The sequence below is a fragment of the Peromyscus maniculatus genome, chromosome 16 (assembly GCF_049852395.1).
Source record: "Peromyscus maniculatus bairdii isolate BWxNUB_F1_BW_parent chromosome 16, HU_Pman_BW_mat_3.1, whole genome shotgun sequence".
Lineage (NCBI taxonomy): Eukaryota > Metazoa > Chordata > Mammalia > Rodentia > Cricetidae > Peromyscus > Peromyscus maniculatus.
This window is the reverse complement of record NC_134867.1, coordinates 46,837,419-46,859,244: the sequence shown is the minus strand read 5'-3', so window position 1 is coordinate 46,859,244 and position 21,826 is coordinate 46,837,419. Positions and strand designations below refer to the sequence as shown.

At 41.3% G+C, this 21,826-nt stretch overlaps 1 protein-coding gene across 14 annotated transcripts in view; it reads right to left on the bottom strand.

The window, feature by feature from the left end:
* Positions 1-221: 221 nt before the first annotated feature.
* Positions 222-21,826, bottom strand: part of Utrn (utrophin) — a 507,746-nt gene continuing 486,141 nt past the window's right edge. For 9 of the 14 annotated variants that reach the window (XM_076552746.1, XM_076552748.1, XM_076552747.1 and 6 more), the window contains 6 exons: positions 15,947-16,105; positions 15,337-15,577; positions 12,125-12,233; positions 10,592-10,684; positions 5,126-5,251; positions 222-2,254 (listed from right to left, as the gene is read on the bottom strand). In XM_076552746.1, the coding sequence (XP_076408861.1) occupies positions 5,157-5,251; positions 10,592-10,684; positions 12,125-12,233; positions 15,337-15,577; positions 15,947-16,105 (697 nt within the window). In that variant the 3' untranslated portion in view covers positions 222-2,254; positions 5,126-5,156. The remainder of the gene's footprint in view (positions 2,255-5,125; positions 5,252-10,591; positions 10,685-12,124; positions 12,234-15,336; positions 15,578-15,946; positions 16,106-21,826) is intronic. The other 5 variants (XM_006984429.4, XM_076552751.1, XM_016002911.3 and 2 more) reach the window with 2 other exon arrangements.

Below are 21,826 nucleotides of genomic sequence, written 5' to 3'. Positions count from 1 at the left end.
ACAGCCATTTCCCCTAGCAACAAGATTTTGATCTGTACAGGAAATTGAGAAATAGATACACATATGTATGTGCGAGAAAGGAAAGAGAGGGATAATGAGTGGAAGAAGACTGGATTAGAATATGTAGATTTATCAGAATATAGGCCTCTCTACAGTTTGCTTTCATCATATACATTCAAAGACCAGATTCCATCAGTGAACACAGCCAAACAGCAGAGTCATTTTGTGTTAAAATTACTTTTATTCAGGATGAAAAATACAATATGTAACCAGATTAGATGACAGTCTGTGATTAGTTCTTTACCACGTATTTCAAAAGAACAATACACTTATTTCTCATTGTGGTTACTGCGATATATTTCCTCTTATTATTCAGAAGCTTACAATGTAGTGTTTTGTGTAGCTTTTTCTGTAATAGCAGATAGAATTCATTTTGCATACAAATACAGGCAGGAAAACAAAACAAAACAAAAAAAAAAAAAGAGTACACGACTTGTCAAAGTAAGAACAAGGAAGACACCAAATCTACAACCGGGGCTTCTGAGTTCAGGGAGTTTTCTGTTGACATTGTTTAAATAGGTGCTTTCTTGGGTATGAAATGGCCTGAATAAAGCACTAGGCTTTGCACACTGCGGCACATAAAGCTATGTCCAACACGATGAAGGAAGGTGGTCCTGAGGTAGAAAGGTGATCATGGCTCTCCTCGTATATAAAACAATTTTCTTCTTCTCAAAATATCTATGCTGCAAATAGATACCCTTGCCCCCCAACCCACCCAACCAATCCTAAAAGAATAGCAACTGCTGACTTTCAGCCTCCTTCCAGCCAGATCCCAGCGAAAGAGAACCCAAAGTTAGCATGTCCTGATGTTTTAAAAGCACATATGTTTGAATCAAAACATATTACCTTTGCTTTTATTTTTGGTTTCTCTACAGTTGGTAATTAATTAAATGTTAAATTAAAAAATAAAGAGAGAGAGAAAAAACAACCAAATATCTAGTTGAATGTACTCAGAAGTAGAGGCAGGGGTACAATCATCTAAGCATTGGTTTCATTCTGGAGAAGCAGTGGTATAGGCTTGGATTGACATCCTTCCCAGATGTGCTACTGGTCACATGAGGGGTCATGAGACATCTGTCCATTTGCCCCAAAGTTTCCCACGAGACAGGCACTAAGTGTCTGTCTGCTTTCATAAGTGAAACAACTGGGGCTTTCAAAACTTACAAGGGACTTGAAAATACAAAAACAACAATTAAATCCTGTTTAAAGGGAACTGGAGACCATGATGTGATCTAGTCTCACAATGGAAAAAGGGGAAAAAGTCTACTGTGTATCTTATGATGAAAACCAAGGCGGAAGGTACGCGAGGTTGTACCAACTTTTGTTTCTGAGTCAAAATGAAAATATGCTTAAATGGCAACCTTTGGTAAAATGATCTTTGAAACTATTACAAGATAGTCTTCTTTATCAGAAAGACTGCAAGATGAAATAAATAAAGACATCAAGATCTACTTACAAGAAAGGAATAAAAAGCAGGAAGAAAAATACCCCAGCAGCCTTGCCAATTAGTCCACAGGATTCTAAATGGAGTCATCCAGTGGTTACTAGAGGTTTAAGTGGGTGATGTCAACTAAAGTTAAATAGCATTTCCAGAACTGCTGCCTACTCCACATACATATTTGTCTCAAATATATGAACTTATTAATTTGGCCAAATCATAGAAACAAATACACAGAATCTATTTGGTTGTGTGGCTGATGAATTATAAATAACCAAAAAATATAATGGTAAAATAGTCAAATAAGAAATGAAGTTATTGTACAAGGTTAATATGAACAGCAGAAGGAATGTAATAATGCAAAGTGGTCTAATTCTTATGCCATTTTTCTCTTGGTTATTAAAAAGACAGTTTCATTAGAAAGCCCCCACCCACTTTCCCACGGCTGTATATATTATACAAATCAGTGACAAATGCATTACCACCTCCCAAATACTTCTGTGTTCATTAATTTACAGTTGCATAGAAAGGGGAGAAGAAAACAATAATATATGTTATTATAAAAACAAAATATCCTCTTCTCTTTGGATAATCAGTGTTTCACTCCCTCAGTAGAACACACAGTCAACGCTCAACAGCATGTGTCATGGAGCCACGGAGCTTCAGGTTGAATGGGATTTGGAATTGGCATTTGCAGAAGAGGGCAATACTGAAGGTCGAGAAGTGTTGGTTGGCTAGATGAATGCTTCACATTGCCTGTGGCAAGGGAAAACACCAAGGTCAGAACAGCATTTGCAAAAGGCTGTCTGGGTAATGAAGACTTGTCAAGTCTACAAGGAAAAATAGGGCTTCTTTCAGAACTAACCCAACTTTATATGGTTGTGTTCAAAGGGGCCCCCTACTGCCCATCTGACTTCTGCTCCCTAGGATGAGGACTTTTCCTTCCACCCTGAAGTCACATGGTCAGCTTTTCATTAGAGTAGTCAACATCAACATAAAGTGGGGGAGGGTGTTCAGATGTCTTTTTTCTTGCCCAGGCTGGAAAACAAGGCTGGTAAAAATTGAGAGATCTTGGGGAAGGTAACAATGATGTACGTGTTAGACTACCAAGACCGCACCTCAGTCTTCCTGGGGAACTAGGAGAGGACTCCTAGAGAGGGACACTTTGATAAAGCCAACCTCTCTGTCCTAGAGAGGAGGAGACTGGAATTACAATCCAAGATGTACAGAGGAGTCCATTTAACAGAAAATGCTCGAAGATCTATGGAAATGACATAACAGTTTCCATGGGGAAGGCAAGCAACTGGACTTTTAAAAGTATTGAAATTAGACACTTTTAACAAATTACTCCAAATGGAATAACCTAAAGGAAAGACATGCCTTGTGGAATCACGTGGGCTCTTTGGGGACTCCTAGTAAAGATCCCCTGCCTACGCTGACTTCTCATTCTGTGGAAGACCTTGATGTGTAACTGATTCCCCGGAATTGGAGGGAATTCATAAATTAGTTGCTGGCAAAGGTCCCCAAGGGGCTCTTTTACTTCCAGGTCTACTAAAAGTCAGTTGAGTCTTGTTTCAAGCCTATTCGCCATCAAACTTGCTTCTGCACTATACATTTTGCACTGTACACAGACCTCTAGAAAGAGTTATATAGTTACCGCGCCCACCAGGTTGCTTTATAGTAGAGAACAATATAGCTCATCTACTCAATTTCATCAAATCTAATACCAAAGTAGAAGGTTGCCAAGTTCACTCTCTGCTTCAAGTCATGTGCCTTGTGCCATAACGTGTCTGAGGACTGACAAGAAGATTCCCTCTCCCTTCCTGACCTCCATCTCTACAGCCGCGACCCCACCAGGGAGCCATCAGAACTGAACCCTTGGCCTTTCTCCCAGTTCTGCTACATGCCCCTGATTCTTGTTTCTCCCGCCATCCTCTCTGCTCTGTACCATATAGAGATCTGCACACTCCTACATGTGTCGCCATGCCCTGCCCTCACTAGTTCTTCAGTCTGTCCTTCTGCACTCTCTGGGTCACATGGCCCATCACCTAAGAAGCCCACACCCTCTATTCATCCCAGAACACTTCCTTCACTACTGACTTGGATCAGCATCCAGCTCTTCTTAAAGACACAGCCTCTGGATAGCCTGTAAGATCCCTATAACTCTTCCCTCCATGCTGCTTCATACCACCATGAGCCTCTGACCAGGCTGGACAGGGGCTTTCAGGGTTCACTTCATCCTCTTTTCCCTAAGATGCTTATTGGAGTTGCACATGATCAGAGTACAGTAACCCACTGTGCAGCCATCTACTAGCCCTTTAAGCCATGCTCATTCATTTCTCAGGGAGCAAATATCTCAATATCACCCAATTTGAGGCTGTTTGTAAAGCTTAAAAATTTTAACACCCATGAGCATGAATCTGCCAAAACTCTGGTCTCTCTGCCAGGGGCCCTACCCTCCACCCTCTTTAGCCATTCACACTAACATCCAAATCCAACCATTATTTCTGCTTATGGCCCCTCTAATACTTCAGTTTCTGCCATCACACCTTCTGGTAGCCATCTCTAACTTCAGCTTACTTCTGCAGAGGATGGTAACTTCACCCATCCTCTGACAGCATAAGATGTAGATCATTGCCTCTCCTTCTTCCATCTTTGCCCAGAACATGTCCTCACTTCCCTCACAGTTGAACTCAAGACTCTGTTTCAATCCTTAAAAATCACCTCTTTGCCTTTTCTCTTCAATAATTGTACTCAACGGGCTTAACACATTCAACTTGTCAAAATGGGTTAATGCAAAATGAGTCGCCTCTGCTGCTTCTGCTCATGAACTTCATTGTGGACAGAGGTCAACACAACCTTAGGGATGGCCGGCATACAAAGGGGTGTCCTTAAGAGTTACCCCAGTCACACTCTGTGTAGGGGTGTGTCTGCTCCTCTGCACATGACCACATCTTCCCGTCTCTCTCTACACCTCCAAATCACCTTCTGCTGTCTCACTTCCCTTTATAATCCTTGTTTCCAATTTCCCAGGACAACAGAAGGCGTCAGAAGAAGATGCTACCTCCCCCTACTGCGTCACCAGTTGGCTTCACAGATACTTGTCTTCTAGCCAAGACCCCAGCTCTGCTTGCCAATAAGATGAGACAATGTTCATTGTTTTTGAAAAGACTAATAAATTCATGGAAGAAAATGTTCTCCAAAGATTTTCTGTGGCCCTGTGGTATATTGTAACTAATAGTTCCTCCTAGGAAATCAAACAAAACTGATAGCTAGTTGGCTACAGCTTCTAGAAGCGCTCAATAAATACTTTTAATGAAAAAAAATGCAACTTCCCCTTCACTGGAGTACTGATCTCGGTATTATCCTTGTGGTACCAGACATACTTTAAAGTCAGAGTTCTGGGACAGGGACCCTAAATAGACATGAGAGGTGAAAGGTCAGTCAAATCTATACAGAGTGGCTTTATATAGTAGATAGCATGGAATGACAGCAGAGATCCAGCGTCTGACTTTGGGTACCTGGCAGAATCTGGCTTGGGAACCCCACTTCCCTGCCTGACACCTTCAGAGCAACAACAATCTGTTGTATAGAATCAGGTAACACTTAAACATCAAGCAGATTTACTCATTTGTACGGAGAATGAAGCAGGACTAAATCAATAGTTGGGAATGTGCTTGCTCCGGGTCGGAATCGAGACAGTAGAGTCAATCGGGCCATTAGCTCTTACCTGTGGCCTGCTGGAGGCATTTGCTGGAAAAGAAGAGAGAAGAAATCAATTGAGGGCTTTACTGTTGCTTTGTGGCTCCCCTCCTCATGCATGCAAACGTGCTGAGTGCTCCTCAGAGGGACAGAGCAGCTCTGTCCTCACAGGAGTGCCAGCGAGAGGTAGGGGCCAGCCTCCCCAGCCAACCCTCTGGTCAAGTGCTCTAATCAAAGCTAGTCTCCTCAGTAAGGGTCTCATAGTCCATGTGATTTAAAATACAAACATTCTACCAAAAAAAACATACAAAACACATGCTAACTCTCTAAAAGCATATGCACCAAAACATTCAGGAAGCTCTTAGTTTTGTTAAAAAAAAATCTTAAAGGGGGTAGATGGGAGTCAGGGGGTAGGGGATGGGAGGAGGGGAGGGGAGGAGAAACTGTGGTCGGTATGTAAAATAAATAAAAAATGTTAATAAAAAATAAAAGAAATACTGAAGAAAAAAACTTCATTTTAAAACTGTGCCATGCATTTTTTTTGGCTTATGAATAATAAGTACAGAGGAGATCCTATATATTGTATTGAATATACAATTCAATTCTGACCAAAAGAGTCCTTCAAGGCGATGTATTTTCTGTCAACTGTGGCTCACTCTTGCCTGGAAGTTGTGGGAAGACGGTGGTTATACGTTTGCCGTCAATGAAAAAAGGGCTAATCTGTTCTTCAGCAGTCTTCTGGATTGGGATCAATAAGAACGCCTCCCATGGGTTCAGTTAAGAGGACCCTTCAGTGTCTTCCTAATGGAGCCCACCCCAGAGAAGCTGATGTCGTGGGCTTAATGAGAGCCAGCACTTCTGAGAATCTTCTAGCTCTCTGCATTGTCAGCCTTATCTTTCACTGAGATCATCCTCATGTCCCTCATTCTTGTGATCTCCATTAAAAGAAATTCGGAAAGATTACACAGAGTGTAGCCTAGCAGACAGAGCTGATTACAGAGCCGGACAGAGCCCCCCTGAAGGAGAACAGTAATGACCTAAGAGACCACTGTCCACATCCACATTTTAGACAGTTCTTCCAGTAGTTCGCAACTTTCCTAATGCTGTGACTCTTTAATATACTTCTTCATGTGGTGACCCTCAACCATAAAATTACTTTTGTTGCTACTTCATAACTGTAATTTTGCTATTGTTATGAACTATAATCCCAACATCTGATATGTAGGACATAAGATATGCGACCCCCAAAGGGGTCTCAGCTCACAGGTTGAGAACTGCTGCTTTATACTATTTTCAAAGATCCCAGGGCTGGAGAGATGCTTGGCTCAGCAGTCAAGAGCACTGGCTGCTAGCACCCATATTGCAACCCAATGCAGTCTATGTCTCCAGTTCTGAGGATCTGACTCCTTTTAACCTCCATTGGCACTACATATACATGGTACAGACATACAGGCAAGCAAAACACTCTTGCGCATAAAATAAGAACAAATAAATCCTTTAAAAAAAATCTCGGAATAAGTAGCTCTTCCTGAGGAAATCTGGGTGACTGTCCCCTACAAGAGGGAGAAGTGGTATATTGTCCTTAATGCCCACACAGTAACCTTAGAAAGTTTAGGATTCATACAGCCTTCTGGGTAGGATGTTTACCTCCTTCCAATGCCAGAGACATGACTCAGGACCCGTTTTTCTTTCCTGAACAGTAACTAAAGTCTTGCTATTCACAGTTGCGTTTTACAGGCCATTGACTATGTCACCTAAGGCCATTGACTATGTCCTCTAAGCTTGCCAATATCTGACGCTTTCACGGCAGAATCAGACACAGCATAGGGAAAAAGAAAGGAGATTTGCTCTCTGATGATGGCAGTATCTATTCTTGGCCAAATGGGGAATGTCTCTAATCATGTCGCATGTTTTCCTTCTCTCATTTTCCTGTTTTTGTTTGTTTGTTTTTGTTTTGAGGAAGAAAAGACATCAGTGGTCCACGCTAGGTCATTGTGAGGAAAAAAGAGAAGGCGAGAGGGGCACCTCCCTGTGAGAGCAGGAAGGAAAATGTGAGCCCTACCTAGGATTTGGGAGAAGAACTAGGCTAAACAAGCCCAGTCCTAAAGGTATGTTCCATCAGAGAGAGAGAGAGAGAAAAAAAAAAAAGAGTGAACCTGTATAAGCATGTGAGCTTTACCCCAGGGTAGCTGAATTGAATTGCTAGTAAGGACAGGTTACATATACATTCCATCTGAAAGACAGTCATGCTTGTCTCGTAAATAATGAATATATGATAGTCAAACCCTTGACAGAAGTCTAATCCTTTTGCCTTCCTATCTCTCTTAATCAAATAAAAGGCTGTAGGAGATCCCCTGAACAAACTGTATATATATATAAAAGAAAATTAGGAAATCATTGTACTTTTGTAAGTTTTGAGTTTTTGATAGATGTCATTCAAGCTTGACACATGCAGGCAGATCACGGGGGAAATATGCCTATAGGTTAATAATAATTCTAAAAGCATTGGTTCCAGCAGCAAAAAAATTACTCAACTCACTATAAATATTCCATACATTTAAACAACATAAGAAAACTATATTATGCTAAGAAAGAAATGATTATAGTCTTCAGTAGAATTACTATGTGACTGGCTAATTGTCAGCACAAATTAAATTCCATTCACTAATTTCACTAATTCTTAGTCAGGATGAGATGGTGATGCCTGCCTTGTTGTGCTGAGATGCAGTGCCATTTTAAAAGACCACAATTCAAAGATGCCCTCAGGGCCAACTGCAATATTAATTTAAAATGCAAGAATTTTAAAGTCTTATACACAAGACCATGCAGACATGGTTTTAAAAAATCTGCTAAAGTTGGCAATTCATGCAATTAGGATTTATAAATACAGACTCTCATTTTAATTCCAAAATTGCCACGAGTGGAAATTCATTTGTAGCCATGCAAATTTTTTAATCCACAAAGGATCAAAAGTCAACATTAACATGCAGATCACACACTGGCTACAAGCAAATTGAAAGTTCTCCTTAGTTACAGAAACTCAGGAGATCATTTTGGCATTGAGAGGGTGCCAATCCTATTTATTTAGATAAACTTCCAAAGGTGGTCAATAAGCTTTGGGAATTGTAGAGCCTTAATAAAATATTTGCTAACTGAGCAATTTCAAAGAAGCATTAAAACTAATGAATCCTGCAAAACCTTCTTAAGTGCTACTGGGAAATTTTCAGTCATTAAACCTCTCCAGCTAGAAATATTATCATCCCAGCAAACCACTGACTACATGGTCTGGAAGTGTGCATTAGGTACCAGGTCTATGCCATGCACTAATTGACTCTGTACCAATTTGAAATGATTTAATAATTTTCGGCAGAATTCTGAGATATGTGTCAATTTTATAAATGAGGCAATGAAGCCCTTTTTCAAACAAAACAGAAAGCATTCCCTATCTTGGAGATTTTTTATGTCATCCAAAAAAATGAATATAAGTAATGAAAAAGAGCAAACAGTGCCATTTTCAGAAGTAAAACAAATAGCATGTAAATTCCACAGGATTCTAAAATATACCATGTACCATTTCTTACTTAAGAGGTAGTTGAATTCTTCATAATAGCACACATGACTAAGAGTGCTCATCCACAGAAAATTTCAACATTATAAACACTGTTGGATGTAGACTTAAGGAGAATACCAACAGTTTCTTCTGAAAGAATTGCAAGCCTCTATAAATTACCCTGTGAACATTGAGGATGATGTCACAGATAGATGATTTCATAGGTAAAGAGATCCCAAGGCAGGGGAAGGGTTTACCCTCTGCAGTGTGGTCTCCATAGAGACTAAACCTCATCTCAGGAACCAATCACTGTGAACATCTCATCTTGTCCCCAAACAATGGTAATTACATATTTGCATCAGGGGTCAGGGCATAAGGCAGCAACATTTACTTCTGAAGATTCAATGTTATTCTACAGTTATAATTTTTTTTATTTTTCATTATAGTCTGTCTTAAGGCATAGATGAACATTTTTTAAAATCAAATATACAGATTAGAATATGCTTTGGGAAAGATTTAAAAGTGCTTTAGAAAAAGAAACTTGAAAAATAAAAATCCTGCACTTGTGGCACAACGTTTTCAATACAGAAATTATACATTTTGTATTTATTACAAAGCATAGATTTTAGCATATTTCCTACTCTGACTTCACTGCCAACAGATTTTTAGATTGAAAATGTCCAGCATGACATTTAAATAAAAACTTCTAAACAGAATTCAATTTACAGAAGTTGTTTTTAAATGATGAATGCATTTAGGTGGAAGCAGAGCAAAAAAGGTAATCATTTTCAGAAATTTTAATTCAGAAATTCAACCTTGAACTACAATTAATATAACAGCTTTAACATGTTCATCTATAGTATCAACAACTGATATTTTTTTTTTCTCACTTAGGATGGAATTTTCTATGGAGCTGAAATAAACAGTGAAATGAAAGCCTGAGATTTATACAAAAATCTTAGTTTACTGACTGGCCAGCTTTAACATTAGTTTGAGAGGATTCACCCCTGAATTATAAATGACACATTAATAATATTTAAAAGTATTTGAAACATTAAAGTGGTGTGGCTATGGACACAAGCAGATCATTGTTGAACTGAGAGACCACGGAGGTCTCTAAGGTGATAGCCCAGCAGAGTCTGCAAGGTAGCAAGAGGCCAGAGAGAAACCACTTAAAAAACTCAGTTGATTAAAATCATTATGTAATTTCCCCTGGGATTTGGAGTGCTCTCATTGGGCGACTTTCTGGTTCTTGGCTGTTCATATGGAGAATTCAGACTCATAATCTGTGACCCTGTGAATTGTTTGGCTTTTACACGATGATTATTTTATTTTCTGAAAAAAAAATCCCCCTTCCAAAGGGGAGGGGAAGCCAGAAATAATTTCTTTCTGAGCCTGACTATGAAGACATCTGACAATATGTCTCAGGGAAGTTAGGGAGTTACCTTTGAAAGGCTATTTTCATCCTACTTTGGCACGCCACTCAGTGTTCTTCTTTGAAGTTGCACAAGTTTCTTATAGCCTGCACTTATGGGAAGTTTTGTCCTAAAAGCAGGCATTTTTCTATTGGACTTTATTTAGTCACTTACAAGCCATGTGGGAAAATCTCCAAGAGCGAGATCATACACTCATTGCATCTCATGATCTGTCTGATGTCTCTGTGGGGCTCCATTTTCTTTGTCAACGTATATGCCTGTATCATTTCAGAACAGCCTGCCATCTTGCTCCTACCACTGGCTTTTGTTATCACACCAAAGAAGACAGAGCGTTATGTGCGGAGAAAGAGAAAGGACACAGGACAGACACCCTGCGGCGGTGGTGTCACAGTCATTCCTACTCACAGCTGCTAGAGGGAAACGTGCTGTTGATCTGCTCCATCACCTCTGTGAGGTCCGTGCTGGTGTCATGAGGTGGGGCCAGCAGGTCCTCAGATGCTGTGACAAAAGATAGAAAAAGCAGGGAGCTTGAAACTATTGCGCATCCTTCTTCCAAAGAACCCCGTGCAGGTAGTAATACTGCAACCAGCCCCCAAAATATTAATGGGATATGAATTCTCATTGAAAAGAACAATTTTAGAGGGAATTAGGAGAGACATCTGTATTCATTGGACACGTGTAATATAACACATATGCACATATAGTATAGAGAGGAGACACACAGGGGTCTGTAGCCAGGTCTTTGTAAAAAGCTAGGAGGTACTCTACCATTGAGGTATATCCTCAGCCCCAGCAATAGAATTTTATATAGTTAAAAAATGTATTCTATGTGTGTGTGGACAAATTTATATACCAAGAGAAAGCATAAAACTGCAAAATAAGGAACAGTGGATTTGATGCCAATGTGTTAGTTGAAAATCCATTACTTTGCACATAAAAATATTCTACCAATTTCTTTCTTCTTTCATTTTTATTTGGGAGCCTTTATCACAGGCTATTTTTATCTTGATGTAAAACATATCTATGTTCTATAGTTCTTTGTGCTTTGATATGTATTTTATTCTAGGACTGAAACCACAATAGTGTTTTTAATGCCATAATTGTCAGGGAGAGGTGTCCATTGTGGCTGATGGTGTTGGCGGCACTTCTGCCTTAGAGGGTGAGCAAAGTCAGGTCCACTGAGATGGGGAGGGATAAAGTAGAGAAAACCATGTTTGGTGATGTTCTTCAGCATTAGGTTTGGAATGTGCACAACTGTAAAGATTGCAGAGAAATAATATATTGTAAATGATCGTTCCCGGGGGCTGAAGAGATGGCTCAGAAGGTAAGACTGCTTGTTGCATGGGCATGAAGATCTGAGTTTGGATGCCAGAGTCCACCTCAAAAGCTGGCTGTGATCATGTGTGCTTGTAACCCCTAGTGATGAGGGGGTGAGGTGAGCTGAGACAGAGAGATTGCTGGGGCTTGCTGGTCACCCTAGCTCTAGGTTTAGTGAGAGACCCTGTCTCAAAGAATAAAGTGGAGACTGAGAGCTGGACACTGATGTCCTCCTCTGGCCTCTGGGAGCATCTCCACACATACATGTACATATGGTATACACACACACACACACACACACACACACACACACACACACACACACCACAGACTATTCTCAAAGCAGAAAACATTAATTTCTTGCTTATTTCAAATGAAAAGAGCACTTTTCATCATTCACCAAAATTGAATCCACTCCTACACATTTTACAAACAAGCACTTCGTAACTAAAGTGTTTTTTGATATTATTCAGATGGCTCTGCATTCACTGCAGACTAGAGAGAATAATGTTTTCATGCTTAAGGCACCCAGATGTAAGAATGCTGACAAACTGAAAAACAGAAAAGATAGCTGAATCCCAAGCAGACCGCACGCAGCGGCTTTGCTTCGGAGACACCCACCTGCCTGGTGGAACTGTGGGCCTGGCTCGGGGTCCAGGGAGTAGCTCAATGCAGAATGCTGAGGCGAAGCCCAGGGGGAGACACCGTTGATGCGGGAGTCAGAGTCAGGCTGAAACCACATGGGAAGTTAGAGGAAGAAAGTTTCACGGAACCTAGAAGGAATGGGGCTTCCTCCCCCGCCCCCACCATGGGCAGAAGAGCCTAAAGAAGCGCTTGTTTTGGGGTGCCTTCGGATGCATTTCAGCACTGGCTGTGTGGGAGCATGAGTACCACACTGCCCTTTCCACCATCTTTGTCCTCTGAAGGACTCACTGGGTTAAGCTGCAGGATTTATTTCTGCTATCTCCATCTTCCAAATTCCGCATTATTTTTATATCAACCTAGTGAACTTAGAAGAAGTAGGTCGGGTTTATCTTTTTGGAAACTAGCACTGGGATTCTAAAATGGCAAACGTTGTAACTTTCAAAATTGCTCCCTTCCGAGGTGATGTGGAGAGCGTGTTTATCAGAGTGGTTTTGTATTCAGCAGGTTGGAACCGGATTCCGGCTGTGTGGCTCAGGAGCGGTATAGTTCGAGGCAAACCACAGAACCCTCTGTGTCATAGGTTTTCGGTGTATGAACTGTTTTAGTGTTAACTTGGTGTGCACTCAAGAGTCAAGAGGAAGCTGTGCTAAAAGCTTTACTAACTGGCCATAGCCATGTCATAGAATTTTGTCAGGAGAATGATGAATGAGTCTTTCTAAAGCCATTTTCACAGCCTGACGCAGGGCAAACCCTTCATACGAGCTGCTGTGCGTATCTTCTGAACTGGTGATGGGTGTGCTGAGAAGTACACAGTCAAAATAGGAAGTCAGATCTAGAGTATGGGGATGCAGAAGTTACTTTTTAATGCAGATTCTCCATTAAATCTCTATGAGTTGAAGTCTGGTAGTTTCCCCTGTTCATATTGAGTTAAATTTCCCATCTACTTCTGGCACTTAGGCTAAATCGTTACAAAGAGATAAGAGCATCACAGACTGGGATAGTCTGAGCCGCTTGGATATCAGCTAGTTCCAAAAGCATTACTGTGTAAGTCTGGAAGTACAGGAGCCATTAGGCGCTGGGTCTAATAAGATGGAGGGAGTGGGGTGAGGTTAGGATGAGCCCAGCAGCCTTTTCTTGCTTCCTAAGAGCATCATCAAGCTGCAGCTGAGCAAAGGCTGCAAGCAAGCTTCTGGGATGGTTCCAGGTGGACACTAAGGTGTGTACATTAACATTTGATGCTCTAAGCCGGTGGTTCTCAACCTTCCTAATGCTTCGACCCTTTGATACAGTTCCTCAGGTCGCGCTGACCCCAAACACCACAATTATTTTTGCTGCTACTTCATAACTGTAATTTTGCTACTGTTATGAATCATAATGTAAATATTCGATATAGAGGATATCTTATAGGCAACCCCCATGAAAGGATCACTCGAACCCCTCCCCACACACACAAAGGGGTCGTGACCCACAGGTTGAGAACCACTGCTCTAAGAGCTCACACAAGGAAACTTATCTTCTATTGAGGCACTGCTCAGGAAGTTCAAACTCACTCTACATGTTGTCCCCGCCCCCAGTGTATGTGACGTCGAGGTTAGGCTCAAGCAGACAATCCGAGGTCTTAACAGAAAGCCAAGTCTGGATTCACTTAGGAAACCACTATTTTCTAAATATACGGAATTTCCAGGCTTTTAGGAAAATGACTCGCACAGCCATGTCAATGAAACTCTACAATGACGGGCAGAGAGAAGAGGAAACAGCCAAAGGAAGGAGAGAGGTCTACTGCTCACGACGTAGGTAATGCACAAATCATAATGCTCTCAAGGATCCTGACAGGATACAAAGACCCTGATGGCAGCTGTGTCAAGATGGCTTTCTCGAAGGCAAGCCAATCCCCTGGAGAAAGGCTGCTTTTGCTTTGATGCAATACATCACTGGTGGGGAAAAAAAAAAGGCATCTCCGTGAGGATGTCACCGGATGCTACAGCACACAGGCTGGAGAAAAAGGTCAACTGTGATTCGATGCTGGTGCCAGTCAGGAAATCCTTTGCGGGGATTCGGCCCTACAGGCGTCTACGGCAGAGCCTTCCTCATTGCTAGTTCTGTGAGCTGACTGACTCTCCCGTCTCACGCTAAGTCAGTCAAGTTATGGACCCTGCCATGTCTTCGCTATGCTGTCTTTTCTCACAGGACTGCTAGGAGCAGACAGGCAGACGCCGCGCCCTACGCTTCCTTTGTAAACCAAAGAACAGCGGTTTTTCACAGTTGTAAGTTATTAGTCAGTGCTGAACTGTAAAAGGAGTGTATCAGCGTCTGATCAATATCAAGAAATAAAAGCAAGAGAAAAGGAAGGGGAGGGGGAGGGGGAAGGAAAAAGCAGGGAAAGAGAAAAGGGAAGGAGAGAAGGAGAAATAGGGAACACAGGGTAAGAGGTGCCATCTCTGTGAAAGGCCTGCATTATTGCCAGGCGGTGGTGGCACACGCCTTTAATCCCAGCACTCGGGAGGCAGAGCCAGGCGGATCTCTGTGAGTTCGAGGCCAGCCTGGGCTACCAAGTAAGTTCCAGGAAAAGGCGCAAAGCTACACCGAGAAACCCTGTCTCGAAAAACAAAAAACAAAAAACAAAACAAAACAAAACAAAAAAAAGGCCTGCATTATTTTGGATTCATTATAAACACAGTTTTCCTCTCAACATAAATTTTGCATCTTATTGTCGAGAAAGTTTGCAGGCCACTGCTATGGAACCCTCCCCCAGTGTGAGGAAATGGCAATAGCAAATTCATAGCCATATGTTCCTTGGGTGATTTTTGAGGTATCCGCTCACTCCTGGTTCACTGGAAGAAAGAGTTAGATGGAAGATTTTTGGTCACTTGCTGTCCCCAATCTCCATGGATGCTTTCCGTATGCAGGCTCATGTGTACCCCGGGATTTTTCTTTTAAATTAAAATATTCCAAGCTGAGATTTCAGTACAAAAGAAGAAGAAGAAATTCTACAGTCAGATGGGAAAACACATGTTTGTATTGGTGAAGATTACATTTGTACACATGAACAGGGATTTCTGAGCCAGTAAACACTGAATTAACTGTGGCAGTGAAGAATTGAAGGTGGATATCCTAACAGCTACCATGGCCAGACCCAGGCTTCTGGGAGGTGCCGTGTAGAGGTACTACACAGGACTCCGCATCCCTACCTGCTCCAGAAGCTGTCTGAGGCGGTGCAGCTGAGACTCCAGCTGTTTATTGTGATCTTCCAAAATCTGCATCCTCGCTTCCAGCCGCCCTTTGTGCTGCCGAAGAAGTTTGGCCTCCGCAATAAGTTCTGAGTCCTCGGATGTGTGGTGAGGCGATACAATGGACTCTGGAGGTGAGCCCACAGGGAGTCCCCTTCTCAGGTGCTGCTCCTTCAGCTGCTCATATTCCACCTGCAGATTCCTAATCCAGACAAGGAAAAACAAAACAAAACAACAGAATCATTATGAGGTCCATCCTCTTCTCTCCCAAACTGTCTAGGAACTCCAAATTTAGCTTGTACTACTTAACTTTGTCCTGTGGAGAAACATTTACTAAGAGGAAGAGGGAAGAGGAGGAAGAAAATGGCTTCCAAGAAAGAGTGCTTCCAGGCTCCATCAAGAAAACTCAGCTAGAGCAGGTTCCACTCACATCCCAGCCAGCTAATATCCTCCCAAACCTCGACCTCACTGTGATGTCTTTGACACAGTTCTAAAGAGAGGGCAGGAAGGGGCTGGTGGCCTTCCCAGGAGGGAGAGAGCGCTGTATTTTCTTTGGCTGGGTCTAGCACACCTTTGTTCTTCCTCCAAGTCAGCAATGATCCGCTCCAGTTCCCCGCGCTCTTCCCTCTCCACGGACTTCAAGATCTGAGCTGGACTCTGTGGCTGGCTCACGGGAGACTCCCCGCCCAGTGTCTGGCAGTACTGCTGGATGAGGGCATGCTCGTCCTCCCTAGGGAGACAAAGAAGATAGGCAGCGGTTCATATCTGGGAGGTGAGGTCTCTGAGAACATAAGAAGTAACAACAGTGATGCTGGGACTGGGGGCTGGACCAGGCTCTCTTGAAACTCTGTGTCTCCATGATAGTCCTTTGAAAACTCAGGCTGGCTGGGTGGTAGTGGCGCACTCATTTAATCCGGCACTAGGGAGGCAGAGTCAGGAGGATCTCTGTGACTTGAGGCCAGCCTGATCTATAGAGTGAGCTCTAGGACAGGCTCCAAACTACACAAAGAAACCCTGTCTCAAAAAAATAAAAAAGAAAGAAAGAAAAAGAAAACTCAGGCTGAATATTCAGGGCTTGTATATGATAAACTCAACATCTCAAAACATGAGTGTCGCAATCTGTGATTCTCACAATCTCCAAAGAGTCATTCCACTCTACAGAGAAAATAAAATAAGGCACAGAAGTTCCTCTAAATAAGAGTAACAAGTTGCTATAAATAGGCTTAACTGGATGTTTCCCACCTTATGGCCACAGGCTGCATGCAGCCCAGAATTAGCTTGGGGTGTGGTCCAACATATTTGTAGATAACAACATAATGTTACAATGTTCAAAATTTGGACATGCCTAGAAGCAGCTAATATAAAAGTTTAAGATGTTATAGGCAAACATATCACTCGATGACTACCCAAAAGGTAGATTAAAAGATCACTGAGCCAAGAACAACTGATCTTTAGATTTGGTTGTGACCAATTTTGCCATGTTTGATAATCCAAAGGATATTTAACTTACATTTTTATTTAACTAACAGCATAGATACAGTTGTACATATTTATAAAAATAGCAATAGATATTTTACCTGGTACAACCACAAGTAATTTTTAGGACCCTTATTCTTCACTAAATCATTAATTGCATTTAATTCAGTGAGGTTCCTCATCTAATCATCTGTTACTGAAGTAGACACATCAGCAGTAGGGTAGATAGATGAAGGAGACAAAGCCAGTCTGCTGGGAATATCTTTTCTTTCTTTTCCAGGCAGATCTAGTTGGATGTCCTCAGGAAGGTGTGACTGCCACATCTCCTGGCTCATGAGATTACAGAGCCCTCTGGCACACTGGACCTGGCCCATTTCGATAGTTTCTGACCAGCAGTGGAGATTCAGGATAAGGCCTCAGGAAAATAAGATGTAAGTGATACGGCCACCAGAGTTTAAAATAAAACTGTCCTATGGCTGAATGGTCAGTGTAAGCTGTGTGGCCCAGGGATCTCTCAGCATCCTTGTCTGCTGCCCTGGACCAGAGCATATCCTAAAACAGCCAAGGAGAAACCAGTAGTCCCGGATCTTTCACTGTTTCACCTGGGCCTTGAGATTACTCTGCTCTCTGCTCTCGTACAGGTGAGTATCTCGTACCGGATACTGGGCAAGCACTCTGATTCTTGTGTGTGACACAAAATCCATCGTTGGCATCTCACACCTTTGCTCTGACAATCAGGGGTCTGAAATTGCATCTATAATTTAGTGTGTTCTTGGAGAAGGTGTGCTCCAGCATAGAGATCAGAGACACAATGAAGCCAAAGAGAAAACTGGGTATTATGCTTGCCTAAGTACCAGAACAGAGCTCCAGTGACTCACTGATAACTTACTGGGCCTCCTTCCTGCATGTAGCTTCCCTTTCTCTTCTCCAACCCCCCAGAGAGAGACTGACTATAGACTCTCACTGTATATACCCATACATATTAATATGTATATACATACATGTGTGTATTAAAAATAAAAGCTATAGACTTTGGCTAAGCTTAAGTGCTTAACTTGACCTCCCTCTTCCTATTAAATGCCTTTGACCAGGACTGTTGATGGGCTATTTACAACACAGGTAGAGTGAACAAATCAACAGGTAGATGGCATAAGAGGTGGAGTTGGCTATGGTATCATCTTTTCACTGTTAGTAGTAAATGCGAGGTCCCTGGGGGAACAAAAGGAGCCTTTATAAAATCTCCTGAAGAACAGAAAAACGGGTACACCATCCCTGCAGAGCTGACAGAACTCCTATGCTACCCACACAGAGAAATCAAACAGGAATCTGGCAGGGAGGCCCAGCAAGACAATGCAGCAGGTAAAAGTGGTTGCTCTAAGCCAGATGACCTGAGTTTGATCTCCAGGACCCAGCAGATGGAAGGAGAGAACTGACTCCCATAAGTTGTCCTCTGACTTTCATGGCATATGCGCACACACACACCCACACAGAGGTAATAAATATTTTTTAAAGTTGGGCACTGAGAAATCCCTTGAAATTCTATTTGGGAAGCATTTTGTTGTCAACATTTACGTGAGTTTTCCTCTTTTTTGAATTGGATGGTGTACAGCGTGTTGTTATAATTATCATGGCCACTAACAGTACATTGTTTGTTATGGTATCTGGAAGAGAATTTAAACCATCTCTACAAAAATAAAAAAAAATAATTTATGTGTAGCCTATAATTTGGGCCTTAAATGTTTTTCATAGATTATTAGTCATAAAGGTTAAATTCAAAAAATAGATACATTCTAGTCTTTAATTGTGATAATAAAAACCAAAAGTACCCTCATTATGTAGATGCTACATCATACACCAGATTAGGGTCATTAAATATCAATAGTATGTACCACGCTGAAATAGAAAGTATTTTTTAAATGTAGGCCTGCACCAAGAAGTATCGTTAAGTGGAATGTAATTATACTGTATTTTTTGCACATAGTAAATAGTATCTACATACAAAATTAGTACCTATCACATGATGAGAGAACTGTGATTCTCTTGATGGCCTTTTAAAACCAATGGTCTTTTCCGGGTTTTAGACTCAGAAACAGTAATTCCAATGTAAACCACAACCAAGCTCCCACTTCAATCCACCCAATGGCAGAAAGTAGATGGAGTGAGAATCTGGCAAAGGCCTCAGGAACTGTGGTCTAAGGGTCCCTAGGGCTGTCCTGAGTCCTGTCCCTTCTGTTGTTTATGATCAACTTTTCCTACATTTGTATGATCAACTCTTCGTACAAAGGTGCTTGGTAGCCTTAAAATCAATGCCGCGCTAAATCATCCAGAGTCAGGCTTTGGGAAAAAATAAGGAGTGCTTTAGACTGGATGTATGCAGGGACTGAAGCTGGGAAACTGGTACGTAGTCCAGGCTAAGAAATTAGCACCCTACGATACGAGAGAGTGCAATTATCAATGAAAGATTTCATGGAGGGGAATGCTTGGGGAGCGGACAGGGAATTGTTTCCATGATCAAATTTGAGGGATCAAAGCGAACGCAAACTACAGGCATGTTGGCTGTTGCTGGAGGTACGACAAACAATCAATCAATCAAACAAACAAACAAAAGAAAGCATTGACCGTGGTCTTTCCTAGCTATGTGGCTGAAGGGCCTTCACCATGGGCAACTGTCAGCTCACCGTTCCATACAAAGTTTGGAGAAGACACACAGCTGCATGTCACCTGCCTAAACATAATCCCGGGGCAGAAAGGACAGTACAATTAGGTAAAGGTGGTGCCACATGCCTGTTATCAAGAACACTTCATAGGGTGAGGTAGAAGGTTGGACATTTGAGGCCAGCATGTGCCACATAGTAAAATACTGTCCAAACAACAACAACAACAACAACAAAGGAAAAAAGAAAACAAACAATAAAAAACAAAAACAAAATAACAACAAAAAACAGGGCTGGGGGTTCTGAGCACTGTCTCTTAATAATATTTTAATTTAATTGTAATTGCACATACATGTGAGGGCATACCAACTTGAGTAGGGCTCTACCAAATAGCCTACAAATAACTGCCTCTCACGAGTGGCTCCATCGTTTTACTGTATGTTTATACTCTAGGACTAAAATAAACATCTGTTGAATGAATCATCACATCAAATGGCAGCATATTAAATCTGTTCAGCTGCTAATCATCCAGTTATCTTCTCTGTTCTGAAACATCAGTGATAAAATTTAAAATAGTGTTTATTTTAATTTGAAGACAGTGTATAGATTCAATTTGAACATTGCCTGTACTCTGTTCACATACAAAAATAGATACGTTAAAGAAGTTAGACTTTTATCTTAAATTTTTTTTTTTCATTTAATTCCCTGCTACTTTCAACACTGGTGAGAATTAGGCTGATTTAAGAGTTACTTAAGATACTTAATTACTTTAGAGGCAATACCTACTAGTAGGTTACATATGAAAGAACAGAGCAAACACTTTGCTATCTTGAGCTGGAAATGGTTTCTGGTTCATAACACCTGAATAATGATGCTTAAGTCATGACTGTATGAAGGTTAAGTACTAAGATGCCAAACTTTGGTGTTTAAAATTGAAAAATTTCACAAGAGCATCCATGTATAAGCTTAATGACAAATGAACCATAAAATACACATGAGGGAGACATTCTTTATCAGTTTGCTTAGCAGTAGTATTCAACATATGGGTCACAATCCCTTTGAGAGTCTAATGACCTTTTCACAGGGGTCACCTAAGAGCATCTGCTTACCAGACATTTACATTTACATTACTATTCATAACACTAGCAAAATCACAGTTATGAAATAGCAACAAAACTAATTTTATAGCTGGTGATCACCACAACATGAGGAACTGTATTAAAGGGTCACAGCATTAGGAAGGTTGAGAACCATTGGCTTAAGGTATTCTACTTGGCTTTCTCCCGTCTTTGTTAGTGAAAACCATGTAGGTATTATGTTCTAGATATTCTCTGTTCCTCCTAGGCCTCCTTGTCTGGTCAAACCATACTGAGCTCACAAGTCATATCAACTCGAAACTACAGAAGCCTCTTACACATCATCTCATAACTAATGTGATAAACAAGGTCAAAACAAGTTCCAAAGAAAGAAGATCTATTATAGTGGATCATCAGAGAGAAAGCAATTGCCAAGAGCCTTCCACAACCAAGCTGAAGATGCACAGAGAGGAAGCCAAACATAAAATATCCAGCTTTGAAGCTATTTTAAAAAGATATTCTAAAGTCAATGAGGCTTTTCTTGCTTCCTAATAAAATAAAATATTTGCAAGGGAGTTACTTTCAAATGAACGGCAGGGAGAATACATCTAAGCATGTGTGGATAGCATTGCTAAGAGAACAGAGACTATGGAGAAAATGGTAGTGAGCAAGAAAAAGAGGGGTTTGCAAAAGTGCGTCGATTCAATGGAAGTGTATTTTAAAATGATCACTCAACAGCAATATTATGAGCTGAAGAGATGACTCAGTTGGCAAAGTGCTAGCCATAGAAGCCTGAGGACATGAGTTCGGATCCCCAGCACTGATGTGAAATTTAGGTGTGGTAGCACATATCTGCAACACTAAGGCTGATGGGAATCAAGGAGCCTAGAGGTGGGGAGTAGAGAAAGACAGATCCTTGAGCTTATTGGCTGGCCAACCTAGCCAAAAAAATGAGATCCATTTCCATTGAGAGAGACTGTCTCAAAAACATAAAGTGGAGAACAATTGAGAAAGACACCTGATGTTGATCCCTGGCCTCCACACACATGTGCAAACATATGCATCTATATAAATATGTATACACACCCACAGAAATACAAACAAGAAACATACATCCACAAAAGTGCATATCAATATTATATTATTGTAAAGCAATCTGATTGTTCTAGAGCAGGTGAGCTGATTCATTGACACAAACAAATAAGCAAATAAACATATTTCATTTACACTAAGATGACTTAAAAG